Source organism: Folsomia candida, unplaced genomic scaffold (assembly GCF_002217175.1).
Source record: "Folsomia candida strain VU population unplaced genomic scaffold, ASM221717v1 Fcan01_Sc001, whole genome shotgun sequence".
Lineage (NCBI taxonomy): Eukaryota > Metazoa > Arthropoda > Collembola > Entomobryomorpha > Isotomidae > Folsomia > Folsomia candida.
The window spans coordinates 14203362-14230666 of NW_019091193.1; the positions used below are offsets into that span (position 1 = coordinate 14203362).

General features: G+C 38.5%; 1 protein-coding gene across 2 annotated transcripts in view; it reads left to right on the forward strand.

Annotated features, from left to right (window-relative positions):
• Nucleotides 1–1673: 1673 nt before the first annotated feature.
• The window catches only part of LOC110847517 (steroid receptor seven-up, isoforms B/C), a 30991-nt gene continuing 5359 nt past the window's right edge, over nt 1674–27305 (forward strand). The window contains exons 1-10 of one of the 2 annotated variants that reach the window (XM_035850041.1): nt 1674–3495; nt 3751–3773; nt 10443–10592; nt 17307–17467; nt 17737–17794; nt 17878–17943; nt 18019–18148; nt 18276–18293; nt 18368–18444; nt 18594–18635. In XM_035850041.1, coding sequence (XP_035705934.1) covers nt 3263–3495; nt 3751–3773; nt 10443–10592; nt 17307–17467; nt 17737–17794; nt 17878–17943; nt 18019–18148; nt 18276–18293; nt 18368–18444; nt 18594–18635 — 958 coding nt within the window. In that variant the 5' untranslated portion in view covers nt 1674–3262. The remainder of the gene's footprint in view (nt 3496–3750; nt 3774–10442; nt 10593–17306; nt 17468–17736; nt 17795–17877; nt 17944–18018; nt 18149–18275; nt 18294–18367; nt 18445–18593; nt 18636–27305) is intronic. The other variant, XM_022094469.2, reaches the window with a different exon arrangement.

Sequence of the window (27305 nt, forward strand, 5' to 3'; positions counted from 1 at the left end):
GGAAGCCAATAATTTATACTTTTGTACGAGAATGGGGATGCAAGTCAATTGAGTAATAAAATTGAGGCGGCCTGGTGGTGGTATAATTACTTTGGTCGCAACTTGATGCAGTTATGTATGTGCCTTGGCTTTGATTAAGTGCCTCCATTTGTTTCATTGAACCATAATCCTCATGTGCTGTATCATTGCATATGTACATTGGTCACAAATGTCATATTGGTGCCAAAGTTGTAGATACATGGCGGCAGCCTTATACATTTTCTGCAGAAAATTAGATGGCATATTTCCCTAGTAGAAAGTAAAATATTCCAACAACCAAGCAATTTATCAACTTGATCCATACGAATAATGTCCACAATAGACCAAGAGATTGATCTAGTCTAACTGCATACATTAAAAAGAATGCTACATAACACGGTTCTATTTATTTCAGACAAGTTTGCCTCATATAAAAAATTGCACACGTTTATCACGATGTTTGTAAATGTAATCCCGTCGTCAGTAGTTTGCATGCATGTGGTGCGAGTCTGTTTTTATCAACCTGAACTTTGACCCTGTTGCTCAATCTAAATAATAAAACGACAGAGAGTTATATGTATATTTAGTTATTTTGATGCACTCTCATCGCCCATTCCTAAATGTGTATGTACAGGCGATGACTGTATGTGCGTTAACATTCACTGGTCGTAACAAGACGAAAAACATAAAATTCTCAACTCAGCTCTGTGATGAAACATCGAGTTGTTTATATAAATAAAATTGCTGGATATTTTTGAAGACGGTTGGCCGATGAGTTGTCGAGTTGTTGTGATGAGTCTGGGTGCCGGGTTTCCTCCGAATGGTGAGGAGCGGATTGGGATCGAGAGATAGTCCGAATAACAGTGGAGAAAGGAACTTTTTGGAGTTAGTTGGTGAAAGGGACGCAGCCGCGGCATGCCCGTTTCTCCGATTTCTCGGGAGTGCTCCACCCTCGCACTCTGCCATTGGCTTCTTGACACCCAATGAACCCGGTGACCACCTCTGGCACATCAATCTGTGGAGCGTGTCAAGAGATCGTGGACTCAACCTCCTCGACGACTCATCCCGTCCACCACTTTGTCCGTCGTAACTTTCTCCAGTGCCAAACTTGTGCCCAGTCTCGCCCGCTGGTCACTCGCTGCTTTCCCCACACAAGCCATCATCCTGTTTTATAATGTGACATGTGGGACCACCATGAAGAAGAAGTTATGAGGACGCCTGGCTGTCCTCGTTGGATGCACTGTGCCCAAGACTGCGGAGACGAAGAAGCCAGTAAAACGGTGTTGAGAAAAGGGTTGAGTCAGTTGAAGATGAGCATTTGGCAAGATTTGGAAAGACATAGCTTGGATTGGAAGAAGAAGGAGCCAACCAGAAGTAGCTGGTGGTGGCAGTAGGGGCATAGGGCTTTGGTTAAAGGCTACCTTTTTCTACCCTCGCATTGCGTTGAGGAGACACACTTTGGCTTTGGCTTTTGAGCCCCCTTGCCTTCTCACTATTATTTTATGTGTATGTGTACATGGCGTATATATACGTAATAATGCGGCAACTACCACACTTCTCACCAAAATCTCTCTTCTCCTCTATATGTCGTCGTCGTCCTAGTATCTGCCGTACTGATGGATGCATGATCACTGCTCAACTTAACTCTGGTAGCTCTGCTTTGGCCTGGAGGAGAGAAGTCGTAACCGTGTAACTCTGAGGTCGGACAGTCGTGTGCTTGAGATGCCCCTGGTTGCACCATTTCACCTCTCGCTCGCTCTCTCCAGTGATACCGCTGCTCCTCACCACTTCACTCGACCTGTGCTGGTGACCTCTTCTTGGTCGACGTGCACTCTGACCTCTCGTCATAGGCAACATCACTGCTAACCCACCACCTATTCCGCTCCCAATCTGCAGCAGGAGTGGCGGCAGGATTCCAGTGTCAGAGTTCAGTTCGTGAACTTGGTCTTGACTTTCATATTCACGAGTTTCAGACTGCCCTGTTGACCTGAAATAGACAAACACACAGAGAGAGAGAAAGGTCGAAGGCTCACCGTTTGTTGGCATCATGACCACACTCAATAATAATAATAACAAGCTCTCTTCAATTATATCGATAATTATTGACGGTAGGCGGTTGTTGTCTTGAACTTGAACTGTTACAGAAGTTGTAATTGAGTGCAGTGCGTGTATATGTAAAACACTTCTTCGTGCTAATATGCGACTTTCACTGACGAGTCTGCTATCAAATACCTCTTTTGAGGGGTAATTTGATACGGAAAGTATTTTGCTACGTCTTTGTTCATTCATGAGACGGATAATGAATTAAGTTGGAAATGCGTCAATAGAACTGTTTATACGAATCCGGAAATTTGACTCGAGAAAAAAAGCAACGTATCTCATATTTTCATCTTTCGGAGACGAGTGTAAAAGTTCAATGGACATTTTATGTCGTAATTAAGTGTCAAGCTGTTAAATGTGAGACGCAATTGTAGACACATCACGGAACCATAAAGAATTGTTGACATTTGCACAAACGTGCATAAATATCAATAAAAGTCTCAAGTTACTCATCATACCGTACAAATATGTCTCTACTTCGCATGAATAACAATAATAATTATTACGTTCCAGTAACAAATTTGACTCCAACAACCATTCCACGCACATAAATGATATTAATGAACATAATAATAATAATTCTCAACAACCCGATCTAAGGAAAACAGAGAGTCATAAAGATAACACATTTGATCCTTGTGACTGAAATCTGACTCGAATTATATAAAAAAAAACTACCTGACGAAGAGTATCAAGACGTCCGGAGGAGAGTGACGATAGGATTTTCACACCGTCATTTGCAACGATTAGCAAAATAGTTAATTTAGATCCATCCCCAGTGGGCCTATTCTGGGGGAGGAGGAGTAGGCCCGAAGACGTGCAAAACAACAACAACAGCCCCCTGTTCTCCAGAGTACCATCTTCCAGCACGTCACCACCTGCAGCAATTGATAACTACTCGGGAACCTATTATCACCACCCCTCCTCGCAACCTGGTCACCACCACCACCATCACCACCACTTTCCCACATCAACCTCTGCAAAAATCAGGACGCCGATCCCAATTAAATTCGACCTGCCTTCGTGGTCGTCGGAAGGACCCCCACATCATCAAGGGTTTGGGCCTCCGGCCTCCGGCAACAAGGTGTTGGTCCCAAGTTCTGGGGTTCTCCCCAACCCTGGAGTCCTCCTCAGTCCGGATGTGATGCTGGCCTCTGGATGGAGGTCCGAACATCATCCCTCGAACGGACTCTCATCCATGACTCCCACAAGTCCCAACGATGATATGAACGGCTCCAATGGGCTCCCAGGCTTGGGACAAACGACACATCCACCCCAACCCACCTCTTCTGCCTCCTCTGCAGCCTCGCCCAACTCGGCGGACAAGGGGCAGAATATCGAGTGCGTCGTATGTGGAGACAAATCAAGCGGAAAACAGTAATTTTTTTTACATTTATTCTCATACATGTGCATACATACATAAGTAGTAAATTAATGGTCCAAACAAGGTCGTCATGAATTAGTGTTGAAATTATGTATTCTGTTATTATATTCATACACATTTACCATTGAGTCGAATTACAAATATCTGAAATATCTTTAGAACCTTTATTGACATTGCATTACATTGCAAATTTGCATTATAATACAATTTAATCTAATTGCAATTTTATTTTTACTTTCCATCAACAGTTATGGAGTTTCGACTTGTGAAGGTACGTTTCTTTAATTCTTTATATATATATGAAGATTCAAAAGTACATGGTTTTACAAGAACTCTAAAAAGCAGTAGAGACATTTGAAATGCATTCCACTTAAACAGCGATTGCCTTCATTTCATTTGGTTTAGAAAAAAATAATTTGGACTATAATTATTTTATGACTATCCTATGCATAATACTTAAATATCCAGGGTTAAAATTGACCCGTCGTTTGGTGTAATTTGCTGACTGCCTGAAAAAGTTTTTAAAAATTATATAATATGATCCGATCTTGAAATCACATTTGAGTGTCCCCTGAATATTTTTCGTATTGTCTCTTTTGAAATTTTGACACAGCTCAAGAGAGGCAAAGTTACGAAAATTTTTAAATGTAGGTTTGCTAACTGCGAAATGTTACAATTACTAAATCATTTTCAACCCCTTTGTCACATTTATTTTTGCTTTTCTTAGAAACTGGACTGAAACAGAATAATTTAATATTTTCTTAAAAATTCACATTGCTATTAAAATATTGTTTCTAAACAAGAGGCATGTATTTTCCGGATCAGAATATTTTCTGGATATTAGAATCCAACAAATCCTAAACGAGACGTAAACGTAATTGCATATTATCGTCATTAATGGGAATACTCTTATTTTAAAACTATAAACAACAAATATTCCAATGATTTTAATTAAATGTACAAAAATTCCAAAAATAAACCTAGTAAACGCTTTTTCACGGAGGTGTCACTCCTCAAAATTTATATACAAAGATATGTAAAACGCCTGTAGGAAAATAGTCAGAAGACGAACTTGCATTGACTTATGTGCAGGAAAATATCGGTTCATCAAGTAGCTTCAATAATCACTGGAGATGGGTTGGTTGGTTGGTTATTAAAGTTGGTCGACATGCTTCTGACTTTGGAAAAGTGGAAGTGAGAACTTCTGGTTAATCCAGGTCAGTAATTTAAAACCAGTTCCAGAGGCGGTAGCTAACTATTTGGGTAGGTCTTGTTTCAATAAATATACATGACTCAAAAATCGATCCCGTGAACTGTGCAGGTAATTATGAGGTACAAACAACCTCATTAAATTTGCGCATCCTGGTTTGGTCTGGATTTCTTACAACGATGATGAAATGGAGTTATGTACGTACTTCGGGGTACTTTTAGATGCTTTCACTTACATATATTACGGATACGTACTTGTTGTTACATAAAATATTACCTCGACATTCATCACTGCATGTAAAAACAAAATTCTGGACAACGGTACGTCGTGGAGATCTGAGTTTTACTGGGTACACAGAAATACCACTAAATGCCCACTTAATGTTGAGATTTCTTGATTATTTGTTGCTGTAAAAGGTGGTGCGTTGTACTTACATATCTTGAGTGAGCAGTTTTAGTCCTCCGGGTAGTTCCCATGCTGAGGATGAAGTTGGGTTGGTTTGTGTTATTGTGGTTAGTGAGATATATGCGCAATCAAGATCGGACTCCCCTAAGGGCCTAAAGACACGCATCGTGACATGCCCTCGGCCCTGCATGCACAACACCATCATTATTGCTTGAGAACGACAAGGGAGCACAAGAAAATTACCGTGTGGGACTGCGCCTCGGGATTCAGGACCAGGACTTGGTTCCATTAAATATTTCAACAATATAATCACTAGCTTTACCTCCTGCTTTCTACATGTGTACTTACACCTATGTGTCTCCTTAGCAAGAAGGCATACAATTCACACACGAGATTATCTGAGATAACACTTCCAGCTTGACTATTTGTCGTGTATCATGTTGTCGTTAGTCACATGTGTGCGTAGCGATTATTTATTTATTGGTACATATGTCGGTGATCGCTCAGATGGACAATTATTATATCACATCACTACGTACGTGTTTGTCATTCCATTCGCAAAATTTCTATTCGTGCAGGAATGCGTAGCAAGATTAATATCGCCTCTCGAAAACTGACTACAAAATATAAAGGGAGTCAGTAAGTGGCAGTAAAAATGTTTTTACAGCAGTATTGAATATCTTGTCTTGTGCCATTGTTACTTAAGTTGGCATGTAACAAGTAGCATATTATTATATCCATGCAAAGGTTGAATGCACCTCTTCAAAGCGCGGACTCGTCGTGTCATTATTTTTATTCGTGTTTAATTTCAACTGTGAGTGAGAGATGCGCTTGTGTGTGTGTGGTGGCGATACAACATTACTTTTTTGAGATGGCATAACTAATGCTGAAATACATCCGAGTCAATAGTTCCTCAGCACCGATGGCAAGACATCTGCTTAATTTTTGATGCTCATATTCACCAACTGCATAGGAACTATTCTCGAGAGAAGACGAGTGCATCCATCATATAGTTCATTACGATTGACAATTGGGCAAAGTGGCAATTTGGACATGGCTCACAACTCGCCCACCGCGTCATCATGCATGCTCACGAGTTAAACGGTTAACGGAACAGGAATTTCGGACTTGTACATGAAATCAAACAGTTTTTCTTTCGTAAATGGCTAAAACGCACTAAACCAGCAACTACTAAAAGTACGTTACATCAACTACGTATAATGAATTGCGTCAATTTAGTACGGTGGCACATATTCACTGAGCTGGCCTGTTCGCATCGAATAGCAGACTTTAAAACAATAAAGCGAGTCTGATAAATCAACACAAAAGCATTCAAGATATTTTATTATGCAGACATGATGAGATTCATTTGTAAATCAACAATGGACGCATTAAATATTTATTCATAGATGCAAAAGGTATACATCTCCTTATGCATGCATGTTGACCAATGAAGAGTTGTTACAGTTGATTCGATATGTTGGGTGACAGTGGGGAACGAGAGGTGGGGGCAAATCAATTACATACGTTATGCAATTTTAAGAATTTATTGTAAAAAGCTCTACATATTTGTCTAGAATTGCTGCACGTTGTCCGCTCTCTGAGGATGGGCACGGCGATGGCATGTTCGGATTTGGTTTAACAGATTGAATTATAATGGACCCAAGATAAGAGTCAGACTGGTATTTCATGGGGAGACACTTCTGCTGTGACGCTTGACTGTTGATATAAAAGATAATTCTCTTGGTGTTGGTGATCGCAGGAGATGAAGATGAAATTCAGCGTGAGGCTGACGTCAACTTCTCTGGATGGCAGTTCACAACTAACCCTTTTCTGAACAATTTGCTTCATTCTGCAGAGTTCAATTTGATTATTTTGTTTGCTAATCCTACAGTTTACCAAATCCTCTCTAATCACATTATTATTTCCTGGCTGAAGGGCGATTAGATTTGCAAAGTGAATTTCTGTCATTTTCACAAGGAAAGAATAACAACACGAGCAAGCTTCTTATGAATACGGAAGGTTGTCGTTGGTTGAGCTGGAATCTGCTTAATTTCTATATATGAATGTATATATAGCTGGCATTTCTATTGTCCAAGTTTCGTCATGCAAGGCCTTGTTGAAGCCTAAACACACATTGAGCTAAATAAGCAAGAAAAGGAAAAAGTAAGCAAATCATAGTTCAAATTTCGTTCAAAGTGACAAAAAAAGTTTTGCGAGAATAAGATAAAAAATTATGTGTGTGGGTACACTCCCATGTCGAGGGTGTAAAATTGACTTGCGGTGGTGACACTGCTAGGAAAGCTTGGTCTTGTGCGCTGAAATATTAAATTAGTTTCCCTTCAATGCAACGGAAAAGTTGAGCCGAGTTCAATTTTTCTTCTTTTTCAACAACTGCAAATTTGACATACAACTCACTCAACCGTGCTGATGGTGGAGGTGAGTTGAACAAATGAGATAACCAACAGTCAACATTATGACACCACGTATTTCTAGCAGCAGATTATGTACTTACGTATGAATATAATATATATTATGTATACTATACATATATTCGTCGTTTTTTACTTTGCTATGAATTTCTATGAGCTGGGCAACTTGTTCACTTATTATTTGCATTATTTCATTACTCTGCATTATCATTATTTCAAAGTCAAGAAGGCTCAAAACAGTTTTTACCACCTGCAGGTGAGAGTTTAACTGTTGACACTTTTGTGTACATAACTCAACTCTTTCCGAGAGCAAGCAATAAGGGAATAATAATAAAAGCTTGAATTCTTAAATTCTAATTGTTCATGGAACGGAACACCAACCAAGTGGCATATTCAAATAGTAATTTCCTGAGAACCTTTTTGCAGCTTGCATTGTGGCTATAAATTAAAAAAAACTTTGTCCATTGGCTTCACAACCTATAGCTACTGAGTACAGTTGTGTAACTAATTCTTTGAAAAATGTTGATGCTTGCTTGGCAAGTCTGAAATGACAAAAAAAATCACGGTGAAAGGTTGATTAATAAAGTGTGTTGAGTAATAAGTCAACAAGTATTGTGTAGGAAGTGTTGGCTCGTGTTGCCTCCTCCTCCCCACGCAGTTGCTGCTTCCGTTTCCTATTTATTAGAACACCTTCAAGGTACACATTACGTGAATGCCTTGATTGCTGACACCTCTTGATAATCTACACAAGGGGCAAATTATTGGAAACATACATCCTAAAATATTATATTTAAACACCGGCTGTCCAGCTAATTAGTGGCTTCTGCGCTGATCGACCAACAAATCAAGGGCCTCTTTTTACACACCTGTCGTAGATTTAAATCAGAGTGCATGTATGTACACAAGTATAATATGCAACATGTGCGTTTCCTTTACATACAACTCGTATGAACGTGTTATATATGTTTCTATCTGCCTCAGGACAGGATTAGTTGCTTGCTTAGTCTTAGTTAACACCTGTTAAAGGTTAGTTAAACATTCCGAATGCGATATGTGTGCTTAGTACTTTTGTTTGCATTTAATTTGACTCCTTTACTATGACTTCTGCTGAATGGTGCTGAATATCGATGATTCAATGATTAACGACTTCTTGTGACTATTTTGTACTCTCCCACAACTAGATAGTCGCTACCCAAATGTGTATACTCCTTATTATTGCCCAACAATGGTCATTCTGTGAATACCGACATATATTATAAGGAATTAGTGGTTGATGGTGAGCATTGTGGAAAAATCGAGCTGCAACTGTTATCAAAACATAACATATGTCATTTTTATTCCATTTCTGCTGACTACGTATGTATGATGAGTTATAGCTCTTCAAAGGAAGCAGGTCGTAGAGATAATAAAAATCTATACACAGATTTCATCTCAAAAATCTATACGCAATTGTTTGTAATGATTTTTACAATTTTACAAATTCTTTGGCGTTTTAAAAATAATTTTTCCTTAAATCTCAAAGATTCTTCCCATCCGTAGCAATCCTTTTCTTTGAAGATAGGATAAATATTTGAATTTCTCTTGTTACTTGAATTTGTGATTTACTAAATAAGCCAGACCGACCTATTCGAACTGTGTAATAAGGCAAGAGCAGAGCTCATCCAACCAGCCCATTAGTCATGTTTTCTATTACTATCACTATCATCCGACCATTATGCATTTATGTTCTTTGGAAGGACCGTGATTATAGCTTTTGTTGTTTGAGCAAAGAAGTGTAGTCCACCAAGTCAATGTCAGTCAGTGAGATACGCAGAATGGAGTAATGACCCTTCTCGTACCTTTATTTCTTTCAGAGGATCAACTCCACCAACACTCGTCCTCTGTTTGCATTTCTCTCATGAAATGAAATAAAATGGTACAATTTCACATAATGATTACTTGACTCGACTTGACTTGACGAGCTTGTTGATACTTTTTTGCCTAGACATCTCTCCTATTACCTTTACTGCACAGCACAGGTGGTTTATGTATACCTGCACGAATTCTTGATTTTTAAATGAGTCCTCCCGTCCCTGTCTTCACTAAAGATTGAGACAATCTCTCAAAAAAGACTTGGATTTAACTGGCGCAGAAATGAAATATGTACGAAATATCTAAACATCTAAGCTCGCTGAGACAAGATAATCAATATATCGGAATTTGCGATTTTTACATACGCAGTAAGTGGTTGGGAGTTATATGAATATGAACGATGCCTTGTGCCTTGCATGGTCTGTGGAATCTTCTTCTTTTTTACTTTTACCTTCGAACGAAGCACGCACGATAGATGGATGGATACACTTTTTTGCTAGGAATAGTTCTTGACTTGTAAAAAGGTGGATGAATTCCCATGCCTATTAGGATCGAGATTAGATGAGTTGTGGATCATAATCCATACAACTCGGTTAATATTGTGGAGTGAATGGGATCGCATGGAAGGGCAAAGCGAAACGAAAGGGGTGAAGTAATGATACGATATTATCATTTCACTCCATGCTAACCTTACTGCTACCACTCGACTACCTGTTCATTTGATCTCAATTGTCGCACAGCCCCACAATGAACTCCAAGATACTTATTACAATCATCTTGTGGCAATCACTGCGACTCTCTTCGCTTTGACATTCCCTTCACATATTTGGTTCCATAACTCCAGGCAGTAAAAACTGTCCTCGTTTTTTACAACCCTCTGCAAGTAACAATTTACCATCCTATCCATAAAATGTCAACTCGTGGTGACTTGTTTCGCTCAAGTCACTCAACTAAAATATGTGCACTTTTAAAATGTTATTCATAAAATTAAGAGTTTGTCATAAGTCTAAAAAATATACATGATTGGAAATTTTAATTTCAGGTTGCAAAAGCTTTTTCAAAAGAAGTGTGCGGAGAAACTTGACCTACTCATGTCGAGGAAATCGAAACTGTCCAATTGATCAACACCACCGTAATCAATGTCAATATTGTCGACTGAAGAAGTGCCTCAAAATGGGAATGCAACGGACGGGTAAGTTAGGTGGCTTTTTTTCCTCAAGCACTTGCAAAACGTCATTAAAACAGAGGCGCTGATTTGAAAATTTAGTCTAATTTGCCTCTATCCACTTTTAAATAACCTGTTGATGAAGTTATTTGCATTTCTTCACTATTATCTATGCAGCTTCTTTAATGATTCGAGGATTATTTTCCTAAGAATTCAAATTACAATATGTACGTACAACCCAATCAGGATTTACAGTACATAACATTATATTATGTAATATACAATACATGTGCACATAATATGTTTATTTTCCATGTTGTATACATTACGTTCAATTTTTGCACTCTTCCAATTTCACATACTTATTAGAAGCTGATGGTCATATTTCGTATATTTATCGCATTTTAATACTATCAGAATGGCTGAATCATGGCATAAGCATACGGCGAGATGAGTCTCATTCCTCCTGTCTGGCTGGATGCGGCTGGTCACATTCTTATGATGAGGCTGAATTACGTCTAATTCAGATGCTAATGGAATTTTTGAAGGTTACCCCAGAAGAAAGGAGCAAAGCCAAAGGTAGAGCGAGACTGAGACTTACTTTTGTCAGTCACTAGGAGAAGAGTTTTTAGAAAAGCCGACAGGTATTATTAAGGTGGACATTTTTTACGTTTCTATTCTGTGGTAGATTCATTTATGAATTCCTACTTGGTTGTTAGCGTGGATTGTGTTGTGCAAGGTGGATGCATAAGCGCTGCGTATTTGAGGAACGGGGATGATGGGATGATGATGAGGATGATGATGAAGATGGAGAAGGATGAGTTGAGAGATTTTCCAAAGAGATGAGAAGGTGAGAGAGGATGATAATGCGAAGGTGAGGAAAAGGGCTTCTTGAATCGTGTATCTCCAAACACCTCGTCTCATCGTCTCCTCTCCCATTATTTCCTTCCTGGCCCTTTCAAACGTAAACTCATGCATGACAAGGGACTCGCGAAGAATAAGGAACTGGGAGAATCAACGACGAGACGAATAATCCAATATACGTGGAGAGCGCAGCTCAAGTTAGTCAGACTGATTGTCAGCGTTTTTCTGTAACCCTCGACCAATGCCACACCACACCATCGTGTAATCTTCCTTTGTGATGATAGTTTATTATTACTTTTCCAATCGACCCCGATGAGATGAAACTTTTTAAACTCCAACATGTTACTTTATGTCTACGATGATGGCTGAGGGGCAAAAACACGAGGAAAAATCAAGTACCGCGATGAGTATATGTCTTGTCAGTTGCACATCTTGGGCATAAGCTCCATAGGGTAAATCTCCAGGTTGAAACCATACCATTCACTCCTTTGAACCCACGGATTCTTGTGACCAGGACAAACCGTGTAAAAGTATGCAAGATATTTTTCGACAATCATCCTCAATTGAGAATTTCAATTTGTGTTTCAGATAGCAGTTTTGAAGACCGTATTTGTATTTTTGAACTTTTCAAGCACACAAGAAATCGTGTCCGAGTCTAAAAGACGGATTTATATGCATGTACATACGTACATATATTTATATCATTTATTACTCTGACACGTATGAATACACTTTGACCAAGTCACGAATTCATCATCATCGTTATTCCACTGCCACACATCCAGCCACACAATGTATAAATGTATGTCCAGCATCAAGTATTTTGGTATATCAAAATCATCAAATGTCGCTCTACACAATTGAAGGAATAATAGCAAGATTCTAAGCTTTTTTCAATTTGACCTTGTATCTAATTAAGGAAGACGACTTCATCATAATTGTAATTGTAGTTTATAATTTACTAGCTACATATTTACATGGCACATTTTTAGATGCACAGAGAATGATAAATCTGTGAAAAAATAATATACAGAGTCAAATACAACTACAGGTCTCTGGAAATTATTAGTGAGTCAGAAGCCAACCCCAAGTTAGTAGAATGACTCTTAGTTTTTCACAAAAGCTCTGATGAAGTCGTAATTATAATGTTCAAATACGAACATCAAATGCACATTGAGAACAGGTGTCAATGTCAAAAATTATATAAAGTCATCCCGTTTGTGACAAAAAAGACAATCATTAGTTTTAACATATTTTTATCAATCTACAATTAGAGTCTATTCATGCCGGTCTTACATCTGATGTTGTTGTTGATGGCTTCGCACCTTTGAAACCAGTCGGCTAATTTTGCAAGCGAAATCACAAGTATTTCTCCTTCTTATTACTGACGAAGGTGGAATGAGTGAAATGCTTATGTCATGTCATCTAATAATTGCAAATTGAGATACAAAGTGCCCAGCTTCTATTTATTTTATCCAATTATATCATCATCATCATCATCGTCGTCGTCATCATAGATTTTACCAGTACTGTCAAACTGAAAAGAACAATGGGTACGTAAAATTAACCAGAGACACAAGGTCCGTCACGAGCACCTTATGGCTTCTGAAATTCTAAAATCATGCACAATCCATTTAAAAAAAGTTTTGTTCTCTTTGCATCAAGTTTAAGTAAATCACGAGTTGGAATTTGTGGGCCATCAATTAGTTTTATAGGAAACTAATTTTCACTACAACTAATACGTAAGAAGTGCATACAAATTACTCAGCTACATACATATAGTTAGCGTCGCGTAATATTCAATTTAGTACAAATTTAAAGGTTCCAACAAGGTCGTGATATTCACAAACAGCAAAGTTTTACTTTTACAGACCGCACAAACTTATGTCACAGACACGGCAACGTATCAATCAAGCATTTAAACCAGCTCAGAAATTAGATTGCTTTAGGCGTCGGGCGTAGCTCGTCCAACAATATCTTTCATAAATAAGCAATTGAAGTGATATTGAAGAACTGATATAGAAAATGAAGTGTCTGACAACGAGTGGTGTCGGTGTTTCCCTGCCTTTCCTTCCGTCCAAAGTGAAGAGATATGTAGATGCCGACCTTGCCAAACGTTGAAGTGTAAATTACACATTTTTCAAATGAGATTTATTATTGTTCGCTTCATATTGACGACTCCTTAACATTATTAACGGAGGTGATTTATTTTCTGCCCAGTAAGGACTTATGGTTCCAACAAACATCACAACAATGTCTCTTGTTATTTATCATCCTAATTAGTCATAATTATTAGTATTTCAATCGTCTGTCATTCTGTAAAAAGTTTTGGTGTGGGGTACTGAAAAAAATGCAGTACATATTATCCATTATTCCACATTTTGCATATGCTGTCTGGTTAGGGCCCACTATTATTTTCATCTTGGTTTCATTCTCTGGTCAGATTAAATGATTTTTCGTTCGTGGCATTATTTGACATGGTCAAGTTCACTCACCAAGTTCAGGTGTTATGCAGGACCACAATGAATAGTTTGCTAAATGTTCACGTTGTATTAGTGCTTATAGAAAATGTGAATTAGCAGCCAAGTCTCATTTTGTTGATTACATAAATCTTCGTATTACAGTTTCTTTCTATTGGAAACATATTGCCTTCCAACCAAGTCGCATTGTCTTTAAAATTCTCGTTTTTTATTCCTGGTTGAGGCAAGAACTAATCGACAAATTGACTCATGAGCAAAATAGATAGGTGGAACACGAGTACAAAATAGGAGATTATGAACGAATGAAGCACCAAACACAATAAATGTATCTTCGCCTTCACTCACACAAATGGGTTTTTCTGATTGAATGAATTGCACATGTATTCCTTTCAGCGAGTTCCTCTCCTTACGAATTATCTCCTGTGTTCTCCACACATTTCTTCGTACTTCTTACTTATATAGTAAAAATGCACTGGCAAATGATGAGCAACACACATCAGTTCATTTTTTGCCATTTAGCAGTCAGCACAGAAAAAAGTAACTAATAGCGAAACCAACGAAATAAGAGTCAGCCAGAAGACTTGGATGGGCATCTCTCATCCATCAATGAAAGCATTCAACTTTGACATTCAACCATCCAAAACCAATCTGCAGAGTTTTGCAGTCAACTCGGCAATTAATTATGACGCTTACGTACGTACGTATCTGCCTGCGATACTGAAACAAGGGATTCACTGCTATTGATAATTGCCAAATATTCCACAATTATTTATTCCAAATACGTAGAATGCTGAGTGGTGGTGGGTTGACCAATGAGTTTGAATGATTTGATACGGTGTAAAGTTTCAAAGCTTAGGGTGAAATGTTTTCGAAGAAAGGAGCAACTGAATCTACTACATGGTCGAAAATATTCGGTTGTCAAAATTGTCAATCTCTTATTATTTTACGCGTAATGACGTTAAAAATTTATGTGCATTCAGCTTTGTCTTTAAACCCACTACTCTCGTATAATATTTTCAGTCCAGCACTGAAAAGTCACAGTTGGCAACCAAGGAATACAAACAAATTGCAGTTCATGTAGTAATATCGCTGGGAATGCCACCCTTTTGTATGTCAAAACAGATTGTGAGGTGGATGTCAGTTGAATAATTTTTACAATTTAACTCTTGCACTGGTGTGTCTACGACGAGGAAAGATTCAGCATCCTTTTGTCACCGTGTCTCCTGAGTCGGTGTTATTGTTTATTTGTCAGAGCAAAGTTGAGCAGAGCATAATGGAACAAAGGTGATGATGTCAGACTGCTCTATTATCTCGTTCCATTGGATTTTGCATGCGACAAATTCTTTACCATTCCATTCTTTCTTTGCTCTCTGTCCTTGTAAATACGTTCTTTTCTCTTGGCACGCTTTATTGTGTCACCTCAAATCCAAAGAATCTAATTTGAAACTCGGTGCATTAAAGTCCAGAAAACAAGGTTACGCGCTTATCTGACTTATGGTACCCCACTCGTTGGTATGAATAACACGAGCCCACTCTAATTCGACAGAGTGGTGGGCATAAATATACATTCGTATTGTTCAACATTGATTTAGAGTGCAATGTGCGTGATAAGCCAATCGAATTTCAATGCATAAGTGAAAAGCTTCTCCTTTTTTGCAAACCTTGAAAAGTCACATCAATTGGTGGGTTGCTCCCCTTATTGTGTTTCGAATTTGATTACTGGCAGTTTGTGTTCCAATCGATTTTGATTTAATGGGATTTAATGGGAGAGTGATACTGCATGGGCAGAGGAACCATACCTACATCATACATGCATTGGCTCATTATTACGCTTTTCGAGATGGTATCGAGATACTCGAGTAGAGTGTTGCATGTTGAGGCTTCAGACATTCATACGCAGGTGAAAACCATATTATTCAGCAACACAACATTCACTTGGACTTGTTAGTGGTAAATACTCGGCCCAAGTCAATATGTCAAATTACTTATTAAGCAGGCTTTCCACTTGGAGACAGTGGGTGGCTCCCATTTACGATGGCTTATCCGAGAAAAATTTGCTTGCTAAATGAATGACACCCATTAACGCTAACGACAGTTTTGTGCTCCGTCTTTCTTGATAGATATGCTTGATTTCTACTGGCTATTATTTTTGGCCAATTTATTGCCAGGGGATCACCACTGGTGGATAGTTGTTGAGCGAGGTCAAATAGTCAAAAGTCAGGCAACTTCAGGCCAATTGGTGGATTCAGCGTGGCGTATTTATTATGCAATACTTTTCTGAAAGGTATATGGAATTACATATAATCGATACTGCTGGAATATTGCTCGTAGATATTCCCACCGTTTGGTTTTGTCTGGTGTACTCATTGACTCATTAGTAGTTTGTAGTATTGGAAATAGTTGGAGTGGTGCAGGAACCGATAGTTCTTCTTTGGTCAGTTGGGTTGTTGGAGGAGATTAAATTGAAACTGTGTGTTTCAATTACGGATGCATGTGTGTGTCAGTGCGCTCGTATGATGTGAGCGTACTGCTCGAATTCCTGTACCCACATTAATAATTTGGGAAGGGTGTTGTTAACCAGGATTTTATGCACTGGCTGGCTCAACTTTACAATTCGAGTTTGACTTTTGGTTCACAAGAAAACGAGAGAAGAAGAAGAAGAGGGTCAAGAAAGAAAGAAGGAAGGAGAGCTTAATTCCATTCTCTTTTTCCCACACTGCTCTTGAAAATTCTTCTCGTACTTTTTACTCCTTTTTTTGTAGCCAGAAGGTTCCTTCTTCTTCTTCGTAAGCATGCATGTAATAACACGTACGGTATGGCATGGCAGTGCACCGTTTGAAGCCAACAACTATTCATCACACGGACGGACGACGAGTTGAGATGTGGATGAATATGAGCAAATGGGATTTCTATATCCAATACGTAAATGCATAGCTTTTCCCGGACCCTGTTTTTTCTTGCGCTCAAATTACGTTACACAATTTGGAGATTTGTATTTGAGAGCAGTGTGGCAAGGAGGAGTAGACATGGGAAGGACTAACTAATACGCTGTTCAAAGGACCTTGTGAGTTTTACTTGACACACATCAAGTCTGTGGCATAATCCTTGTATGTAACAATCCAGCACGGTCGAGATTGAGACACTTTTTGCAGTTGGGAACATGAGCCAACGCAAATGACTTGTATTTTAAGCACACAACAAACAGGTAGAATAACAGGTGCAGATGCAACTGATGGTCAATGCATGCATACACATGACGATTTTCTTGGTAAAGAGTGCAAATTTTGAAAAAACATAATGTACACAACACATTTGTTACCGTTTGTCCTTAATTTTTGTGGAAAAACAGCGGACGCGGGGAACAATTCTTAGATTGCATATCTTACAAAACTTTTAGCGTCTTTGTGTCGTTTAGCCGTTCAGAGGGGTCGTGTTCCTCCAACCCCAGGCCCGGGCGGATACCCAGGTCAACTCGCCCTTACAAATGGAGATGGTCTCAACGGTCCGACATACTTGTCATCCTACATTTCCCTTCTTCTCAGAGCTGAGCCATACCCAGTAAGCACCACCATTTTTTATAAGCGTATTATTTGTACCTATAATAGAATCCAAGCAAATCAAGCAAAGAAATGTATGATTAGATACGAAAAAGTTCTCTATTAAAAAAATAAGCACATCTAATTTTACATGCTTAAGGTTAATAAGCATGGTGCATTATTAGCGATAAATTTTGAAGATTTAGTTAACTTGAAATGGGTTCATGCATTTCTTTGCTATTCGACCTACGCAATCAAATCAATCAAGCTAATGTAACTTTCTTTCCCAAGACATCACGGTACGGTCAGTGTATGCAAGCCAACAACATTATGGGAATCGACAACATTTGTGAGTATTGATTTTAATTTCCAATTTGTAAGGATATCGAGATGCGTAAGGAAATCTAACTTTTTGAAAATGTGTATCCTTAGGTGAACTAGCAGCTAGACTTCTTTTCTCCGCCGTTGAATGGGCACGAAATATTCCATTCTTTCCTGGTAAACTCTCACACCCAAATATTTACTAATTTCACTAATTGGAAGTGACCAACTAATTGTGGGTGACAATTTTAGACTTGCAGGTAACGGACCAAGTAGCTCTCTTGAGACTTGTTTGGTCCGAACTGTTTGTCCTCAACGCATCCCAGTGTTCTATGCCCCTTCACGTAGCTCCGTTGTTAGCTGCAGCCGGGCTGCATGCAGCGTAAGTAAATCCATAGCTAATTATGTATAAAATATTTTTGTGTAGCTGGACAGTTGAATAAGTTTTAATATTGTGTCAATATTCTGGAAATACTCATCTCAATTGTCTGTCTTTATTTGCTATTTAGGCCTATGGCTGCGGACAGGTAATAAAATAAAATTACAATAAAAAATATATAAATACAGGTGGTACAAATATTTATAAATATGTTTATACCAGGGTCGTTGCATTTATGGACCACATCAGAATCTTTCAAGAGCAAGTCGAAAAACTCAAAGCTCTTCACGTTGACTCTGGTAAGTTCCCAATTTAAGTAGGCACATAATACCATGCATTTTCTGAAACATACAATTGCTTCACTCTTGTAAGTATTTGGGTAGAATATTTCCATCGTTCTTATTCCTCCAATGCTTATCCAGAAATGTAATATTTTTTGTGCTTACAGCCGAATACTCTTGTCTCAAAGCGATCGTCTTGTTCACGACAGGTGAGTTCACATTGTTTTGCTTTTTCTTCAAAATGTTCATAGACTCGCCGATCGTCATATCCACATTTATTTATGTATGCGCATTAAGAGCTTTTATGAGATGCGTCAATTTGAGATTATTTTATGGCAGTGATTGAGTTCATTTGAAATTGGCAATTGTGGTGAGAATTACGGATTTTAAATGAGATGCAATAACCACTAACAGCCAACGATGAATTAGTTATCATCACAACAAACAAGACGATAAAACCGCATACACACACACATACCTCCGTCATCCGCATACGCATCTAATAATGTGGTGCGATGAGTCAAAGTCAAAATGAAGTATGTAATTACACGAGCTGAATGCACAGACTTTGAATGAATGATGAGCGCACATAGTTTATACCTCATTTGAATATTGGTTAAATAGGAGAATTTGATGTTGATGAATAGCTCAAAAGAAGAGTTGAGGAGTTCAGTTATACGGCTTTTAAAGTTCAAATACCTAGTCCACTCTTACTCCTAAAGGAAGATGAATGATAAGCTTTTCGATGTTTAGTGATCCATGTTGTTGTGGTCTGCTGTGCCACATACGACACTGCCAGCCATAAAATTAGAATAGCTCTGTACCCGATCCTTCCTGGTGCTTGCTTGTTGGTACGTATTATTACTAACACTAACAACATACATGTAAATACATGCAGACATTGTTAGTGGGGCCATTTGGTCCTAAAAACTTGGCATTATTCGTCAGTCTGCTTTCAACAATAGCCTGAACAAAGGCGAGCGGGGGAATATGGGAAGCGACACAATGGATACGTAGAAACATTATAATACGAGTCAGCCAGCTACGTACATGCAGTCGAAGGGATCGTTTTAATTAAACAAGTAAAAACGGATTTGAAGACTGAAGGCTTTCATGGATGATTAATATTCATGCAAATGCTGATATGCTTCAAAGATATGGACATGCAGGGATGGGGTGAAAGTAGTTACACACGCTTGCATGCATGCATGCATCCGATATTATCTTGTATCTCGAATCTCAGTCGCGTTATTGTACAAGTGCACAAACTAATATTAAAGCGCGATGGTCCATGCTCGGATGTGATACAATTGGAATGAGCTCTATGCCATCCTCCGTATAAAAGATCATCATCATCATGCATTGATTTATAAATTTTTGGTTGATACAAAAGTTGATCTTCGCCCTAAAACCTCAACCTTCACCCTGTTCCAGTTTGTAACATAATATAATTCCCAAAGTCAGGCTCATTTTTAGTCCCTCGGTTAGCTGTATATAATTTTGGGTTATATCATTCTTCGTACATCCGAACCATTCGGATGTGCGCAGTGTGACAAAATTAATATGACATTACGGTTTTACACAAGAGGAACCGCAATTACAAGGTACAACTGCGTAATGTTTTGTTTCTACTCCGCACAGTTGGTGCGGTAGTAGCATAAATCGAGACACATGACCCCAACTTAATTATTTTGTAAAAAACATAAAGTGTCACACATGCAGCATATCCCCTTCCCTTCGTGGCCAGATATATTTACGGACTTGATTTTTCTGAATCAAAACCTTCAACAACAACTTGCACGACCACCCTCACATGTTTTATAAATAAATATGTACTTCGATTGGAGGCCCCTTCCGCAAGTGTGTAATAAGCTTATTTGAATTTAAAAAACATTTTTTTTTTAAATAATAGACACGGCTCATTTATTCAAATCCGCCTAAAAATTGTACTTGATCCAAATCCAGTGTGAAAAGTGTGCCTGTTCAAAACACATTAATCCAGAATGCAAATTAACCAACCTTATAATAATATAAAGGGTCCTTCACTTGAACATGTTTTGAGGGTTAGTTAGCACTGTGCTGAATACATACTAATGCCTGAAACCGTAACAGATGAACCATACTTGAACTTGGATTGTGTTTGTTGAATCAAAACCCTTGAATAGTTCATTAGTTCATACACAAATGTATGTATGTAGGTTAGTTATTTAGTTGACCGCAGCTCGGCATTATCATTTACTAAAACTTTTACCACCAATTCTGACAAATAAGTGCGTACATTTTTAGCTTAAATAGTGTAATTTAATTCTAGGACTTGTTCCAATTTATAATTTTGAAATACGAGAGAGAGAGAGACAGGAAACGTGTCAAATAGATTCCGAACAGTTCAATACGTAATAATGTGTGGGGCTGAATGGCGAGTTTTTCTAACTAATAAAAAAGATTTAGAGAAATCCTTTGGTGTTTCAACAACACTCGGATGATTTCATAGTCAGGGTTCACTCGACCAAACTAATCTCTGCAAAGTTTGTCAAGTAGGATTAAATCGGAGTCTAATCCTTTAGCCGCTGCATGTATCAAGTGCGCACACCACAACACGGTCAGGGAGGTTTTGTTGTTCTTATAAACTTTATCGGGGTTGGAGGGATGCGTTGTCAGCCCATGGTTGGTTTTGTGATCTGACTGAATAGGTTGATGTCATCTGCTGCGTCGCCTTGTGTGTGTGTGCATTATACGATTTCGCCGTATTGCTCTCGCCCTTCAGCTCGTGTCGAGAAAATAAAGGACGGGAGCAGGGTCGTTTGCAACGTCTGATGATGGTGACACAATTCAGGGTAAAAAGTGTAATGGGGATAATAATATGCAGTGTGGCAGTGTAAAAAAAGGGAATGTGGCTCAATCCAATAAAGGGATGTCAGAGGGTGCAAGGAAATCTGCAAGTGTAACCAGAGTTTGTTCCACACGGGATTTTGGAGACCACAAAACCGAACTTGCACCCCTCCCTCCCTCGTGCCCCAGATCCGACTAGGAAACGAATTTCACTCCCCCTATCCAGCAAACCTTGTTACGGAATAAAGAGCTCCGTACACATATTATTATTATTCTTCATCCTTACAATAATGTCCGTCCGCAGTAGTTTCACAGCGGATTCTCACAGATTTGTACCAAAAATCTGTTCAGCTTTAACCACTGTAGCTTATTGAGCTCGGCATTATTAAAAGGGTACGTAAGGGATTGGATGCGTTTAACTTTCTTTTCAATAATTAAAGTTCCCACTATCTCTCAATTCAAAGTTTATTTCCAATGCAAATGAAAAATTGGTTGAATGGTGTATTTATGTATGGTGAGAGAAGTCTGTAGATTTCAATCATAAAATGATGAGATGGGCGGCATTGCGGTGGTCGTGGTGAACGGCATGAAAAAACCCTACCACGCTCATGAAAATCAAAATCCGACCCGAAATAATTACAAATTTTATCCGAAAGTTTCCTTAATCATTACCAAAGTAATCATCCTTCGTATTACATATTAGCCAAACAAAGCCGTATATGCAGTTCATTTGTACCCTTCGTCCTAAATACGTTCATATGCACATACCCAAATATGTACGTATCGAAAATGAGTCATACATGTATTTGACTCGGATAGATTTTTTTCGTAAATACATGCACATATTTACTTGCGGACGAAAGCTGCTACTGTTCCAAGCTTTTTGTGGCTTGTCCTCGTTATGATGCGGAACATTTAATAATGAGAGAAAGTCCTCGCCGCCTTAGTTGAAGGAAGTGGAAAGACCATTCATTGATATGGTTGGCTGGTTGGTTTTTTGGTTAGTACGGTTAAATATTATATGGGGGCAGGCTTTTTTAAGCTCTTAATCTCCCATGTGGATGAAGAGTTTGACTGAATGAACTACAGGAGGAAATTAAAGGGAGAAAAATCTAATATCGCAACTTTTTCAGAGCTTCGTTTACAACAATAGACTTTTGTGCTTTGGTGAGTTACATAAAACTAATTAAAATGATGGCCAGGCAATAACACTGGTTCATCCAGCAAGTTTCTGAGTTTGAAAACTGTAAAATATATTGAAAACAATAATAATTGAAGCAAAAGTTCGTGTAGAGTTAAACACATAGAAACTCCGTGGCTTTCAACACATAGCACAAAGGGATGCAAAGTTGAAGGGCAATGACATGAATTGATAGTGACAGGCCAGATACAAGTTGCGATACAAGACACTATAAGCACCTATTATGATCATTGCGGGTTAAGATAAGATCACAAGAAACGAGCGAGCAACAATGCAGCAGTTCAGCCCAGCGAACGAAGAACACTGCTGGCTGCGTGGTGTGGACTTGAACTTGGTTACATTTTCCTCATGCACTAAACGAACTTTTAAAGTGTATATTATGGTCGTGTTCGTTGTTCCCATCTCAACTTTTGTAGTGTGGGGTATAGATCTTGAGGTAGACGAGTCGTCGGTACATTTCAAATTCAAAACTTCACTAAAACGCTGGCTGTGACAGCTGGGCGTTTTATATTGGCTTTTAACTTGTGCTTTTCAGCTTAACTTTGTGAATACGTACTCACGAATTGTGAAGGGAATGGAATTCAAAGTTTCAACATCAATGTTTCAATGTGTAATCTATCATTTTTTATTCGATTCGCCAGTAATCAACAGGAATCATTCCGCTGCTGCAAATTAGATACTTTAACACTTTAACCCTCCGGCATTTCGTCTCTTTCTCTCCATTTCCCAAAGTATTTTTAGAGAGATTCATTGTCTCAACAAATAAATAAGCATTGTAGTGGTTCCAATAATGGATTTCGTAAAAATAATTAAATTCTAAATTGGTTTAGGTCAAACTGTGTATTAACTTTGCTGCATTCCAGTAGTAGATCGTCGCGTCAATCGAATTTCTTGTGCACTGGTCAGTTACCTTTTGTTGGATCGGTATCTTCAGACAGGGCATGCATTGCGGTTAAAGCTTTTTGCATGGAAAATTCAAAAAATGTTATTGCTTACTGATCATAAAAAATTTACTGCTTGGACGTCTGCGTTGTGGTTACAAACTCATTACAGATTGGAGACTCGATCATCTCATTCTCGACGTGAATAAATATCAAATTAGAAAAAATTGCATTTTGTAAGGACTTGTTATGCAAATTTTGAGGCTAAGAAAATCCATGCATCTATTTACATAGATAAATATATGTACATATGTACATACGGATACGTGGATGTAAAAGTTTCACATGAATTCCAAAGATCTTGTAAGAAATAAGTCTCATTCGGTTCCGTCTTTGAGGGTAATCAAAATTGTTTCCCCTAATCATGTATTGCTCAATAATATTGGCAATTCGAGTTTGCACATTATAAGTTTTACTTGCACCACTTTGATTGTGACTGAAAAGCGAGTTTATTGGTTGAAATTGTTGAAAAGACGAGGTTTGATGAAATAATGCAAGTTAAAAGGTGAAGAGGAAGAATAATTCGGAAGAGCGAAACTGTCAGTCTGTCCTCAGTAGCTTTTTTTCTGTCTTTTGTTACTTAACTCGTTGAATCATAGTCGTAGTTTTATTTTATCCTCCTGGTTCAGCAATTTGAATTCATCCCAATCTCATCTGGTGCGTTTTGGCGTTTCAGCACAATGGGATGAAGTACGCAGAGAGTGAGTGAGGGGCAGATTTCTCAAAGATCGTTTCACCATCACGACAAGCTTATTTAACTCACTCCACGGGGTTCAAGGTTACCTTTAGAATGTGATCAACGCGTGGCAAATTGGTAAAAGGGTGAGTGGTAGAGTTCCAGGTCAAAACTTTAGCTTGGTCAGGGGACAAGTAACATTCATAATAATAACTTATTATTCCATCCGTCGTTCCACTTGTACATGCATTTTTCACTCTTCAATTGTGGTGAAATAACTTCTTCTCCGTCGCATTGTTTTGAACACCGTGGAATTTGAGGAGTTGAAAAGAACTATTTTCACCAAATGCAAACAGGTGGGAAAAATGTGAATGCTTCACCTATTCAAATAATTTATAATGTTAATATTCCTGGTATTGTACGCAGCCTGAGTAGTAGGGCAACTCCAAGTCTGTTTCCTGTCGGTTTGACCGAATTCTCATAAATTGAATGGATACGCGACCGAACCGTCATGGGAAAAGAATTAAGTCAAAAATACTGGGTGGCATATCAACTTTTATAAATAATTTGTGTCAGTGGCAGCATGGGCAAAATTATTGAGAGGCTCGCTTGGAAGACGGTGATGGAATTATTATGCAAAAATGTGAATTAGTGTCAAAACGGGAGCAAGATTGAAGGGGCTTCTTGTTCAAACACCATCAGCATAGCTTTCTTAGTTATTATAATATTCTCTTTATTAGCAACTTATTGACTTTCTTCACTGAAGAAACTCAAGGAAGGATGAGGTGGTTGGGAGACGATAACCGATGACTCTTCAAATACATAGTTCATCATCAGGGAGTCAATGATGGGGCTGAATTCATTATTAAAGTCAGCTGAACTTGGGGCTGAGGTTTGCGTGGTGTGCAGATAAGGTTTCAATTTAAGAGGTACAATAGGTTACAAGATGATGAACGGTTGGTTCATAATAAGTTGATTCAACTTAACGAATAAGGAACCCTCCTCGTGAGACATCTCTTCTTTCTGCCCTTCTTCCTATTCGTCTTCCTCCTCTCAGTTCAGATCACGCTTTATCTCTCCCCTCATCTAAATGAGCTACAAACCACCGCTTCTTCACGCCGTCATAATAATACTTACCACAGTTTTCAATAATCGATACCTCGGAATGCATAAATCAGCCAAAGTTGTTGTCATCTCTCATACTGATCGTATTTGTACTCGTTGAACTATGCATGGAACGGGATATGCAAGTAAACACTAAATATACGAACGCCATTGCGACAAAACATCACTTCAGTAAACATGCACGCTGCACTTGGTTTGCAGAAAAACTGTTATTTTGTGATGTGATTATTAGAGGTGAACTAGTAATAAATAGATAAGTGTGTAGAAATCTCATACGGAAAAATCAGCAAATGTAAGAATTTTCACCAAAATATGCCAAATTTAAAACTGCAAAATGTGTACATACATTCAATCGATTATTTACCTTTTTCATCGTGGATTCTCACGTCATTTATAATCAGGATATACGCACATCAATTCAATTGTTGTTTGCAATTACTTGACTTGACGATCAACTCATTCCGAGAGTATAAATGGCTTGTTTGTTTTCCCCATATCTCATAGTTAGAGTGACTGAATACCCTCCTTGTTCCTCTCGACCAATGTTAATAATATGAGTCTGAATTGGAAAATCGTGCACATTCTCAACACTGCAAAGGCACTTACCAAGTCTGAAGGCGAAAACAAGTCAACTTTTGTAAAATTACAAGCAAATAGTTCACGCTTTGGAGATTCACAAAGGTTATAAATCATGATTTCATGATCAACCACGTGCATGCATATATAAGTACAATATCCCTTCTTCAACTTGTGGAAACAAGATATACGTAGGTACGCCGTTACATAAACCAGGCTGCTTTCTTTTCCTCAAATAACAATTTATAGCCTGAACTCGAGCTTCATCCATCTCAAAATTCTGATTATCCTTCTTATAAACTATGCACATTGGCGAGGTGACTGGTTGGCTCGGCTTGTTAAGTTAATTCTACCCTCAACTGCTAATTCACACGATTGAGTTGCCCCATCTCATTCATTTCAAGACTTGGAGAAAGAATCGTGGTCCATTATGCAGCAATTCTTGATTTTTCTTGTTTATGGGGCATCATCATCTACATACATACGTTTTGAACATTGTGGGCAGAGTGTATGTACGCTAATATGCATCGTCTCGTAGCTGAGGGCGAAGAAAATGGGAAAACTAACCTCTTCGAACGAAATACCTTGTTTGTTGATTAACAAGGATGTGTTGTGCTTTATGAACAAAAAAATGTACAATGTGGTCATCGTTATCAGTATGCCCTCTGTCTCAAATCAACCGACAACCTTATATTCGAAACCTTTGAAACATGGCCATTGTATTGATTTGTTTTTGAGTCTGGGGAAAGCGAGTATTTATGTATACGCTGATGGGAAATTGTCTCGCGAGTCGGTCGTATTTGACATTTGGATGACATTTGGATACGCGAATGTCAGGCGCTCGCATTGTCATCATCGCACACGGAGGAAAAGCAATCTCATTTGACTCCTCATCATCATCTCTCTCGTCCTCCGTCCCTCTCGTTTGCAACCATGTGGAGCCAAGTGTATCACGTTCCTTGTCCTCCTGCCTGCCTGTGACCCACGGGGAATTTCACCAGCAGAGACAGTCGTGATGCCTCGGTTCCTTTCACTTCTTTTCCTGCCTTCTTGTCCTGACTAGCAGTCAGAGGACAGAACATTGTCGAGATGTGTGATGATGTGTGTTGTCGTCGTGTTACGTCATGTCACGTCAGTTCTTTGGGATTATTAAAAATTTCGGGATTTACGTTGGCGTCATATGTCACGGCTTTTCTCCCTGTGTGTGGCAAGCTATTTAGTCTCAGGAGCAATATCAGGTTGAACTTTGTGTGTCTGATTTATGCGAGTATTTGTGTATATATGGAACTAAGTGACATGGGAATTCATTTACTACCACAGGGATACATACATATAAATGTGTAGGAAGGTCTCAATCAGTCCATAATATTCGGGCAATAATAAAACAATTATTATTTTATCCCCTGTGTTCTTTTGTGCATAAAATTGAATCAGAGTGGGGTTTCGAAACATATAATTGCATATAAAATGTGTATGTGAACATTCCTAAGAGTTGTAATGCGTGGAATGGAGGAATTTTTCTAAATAAGTA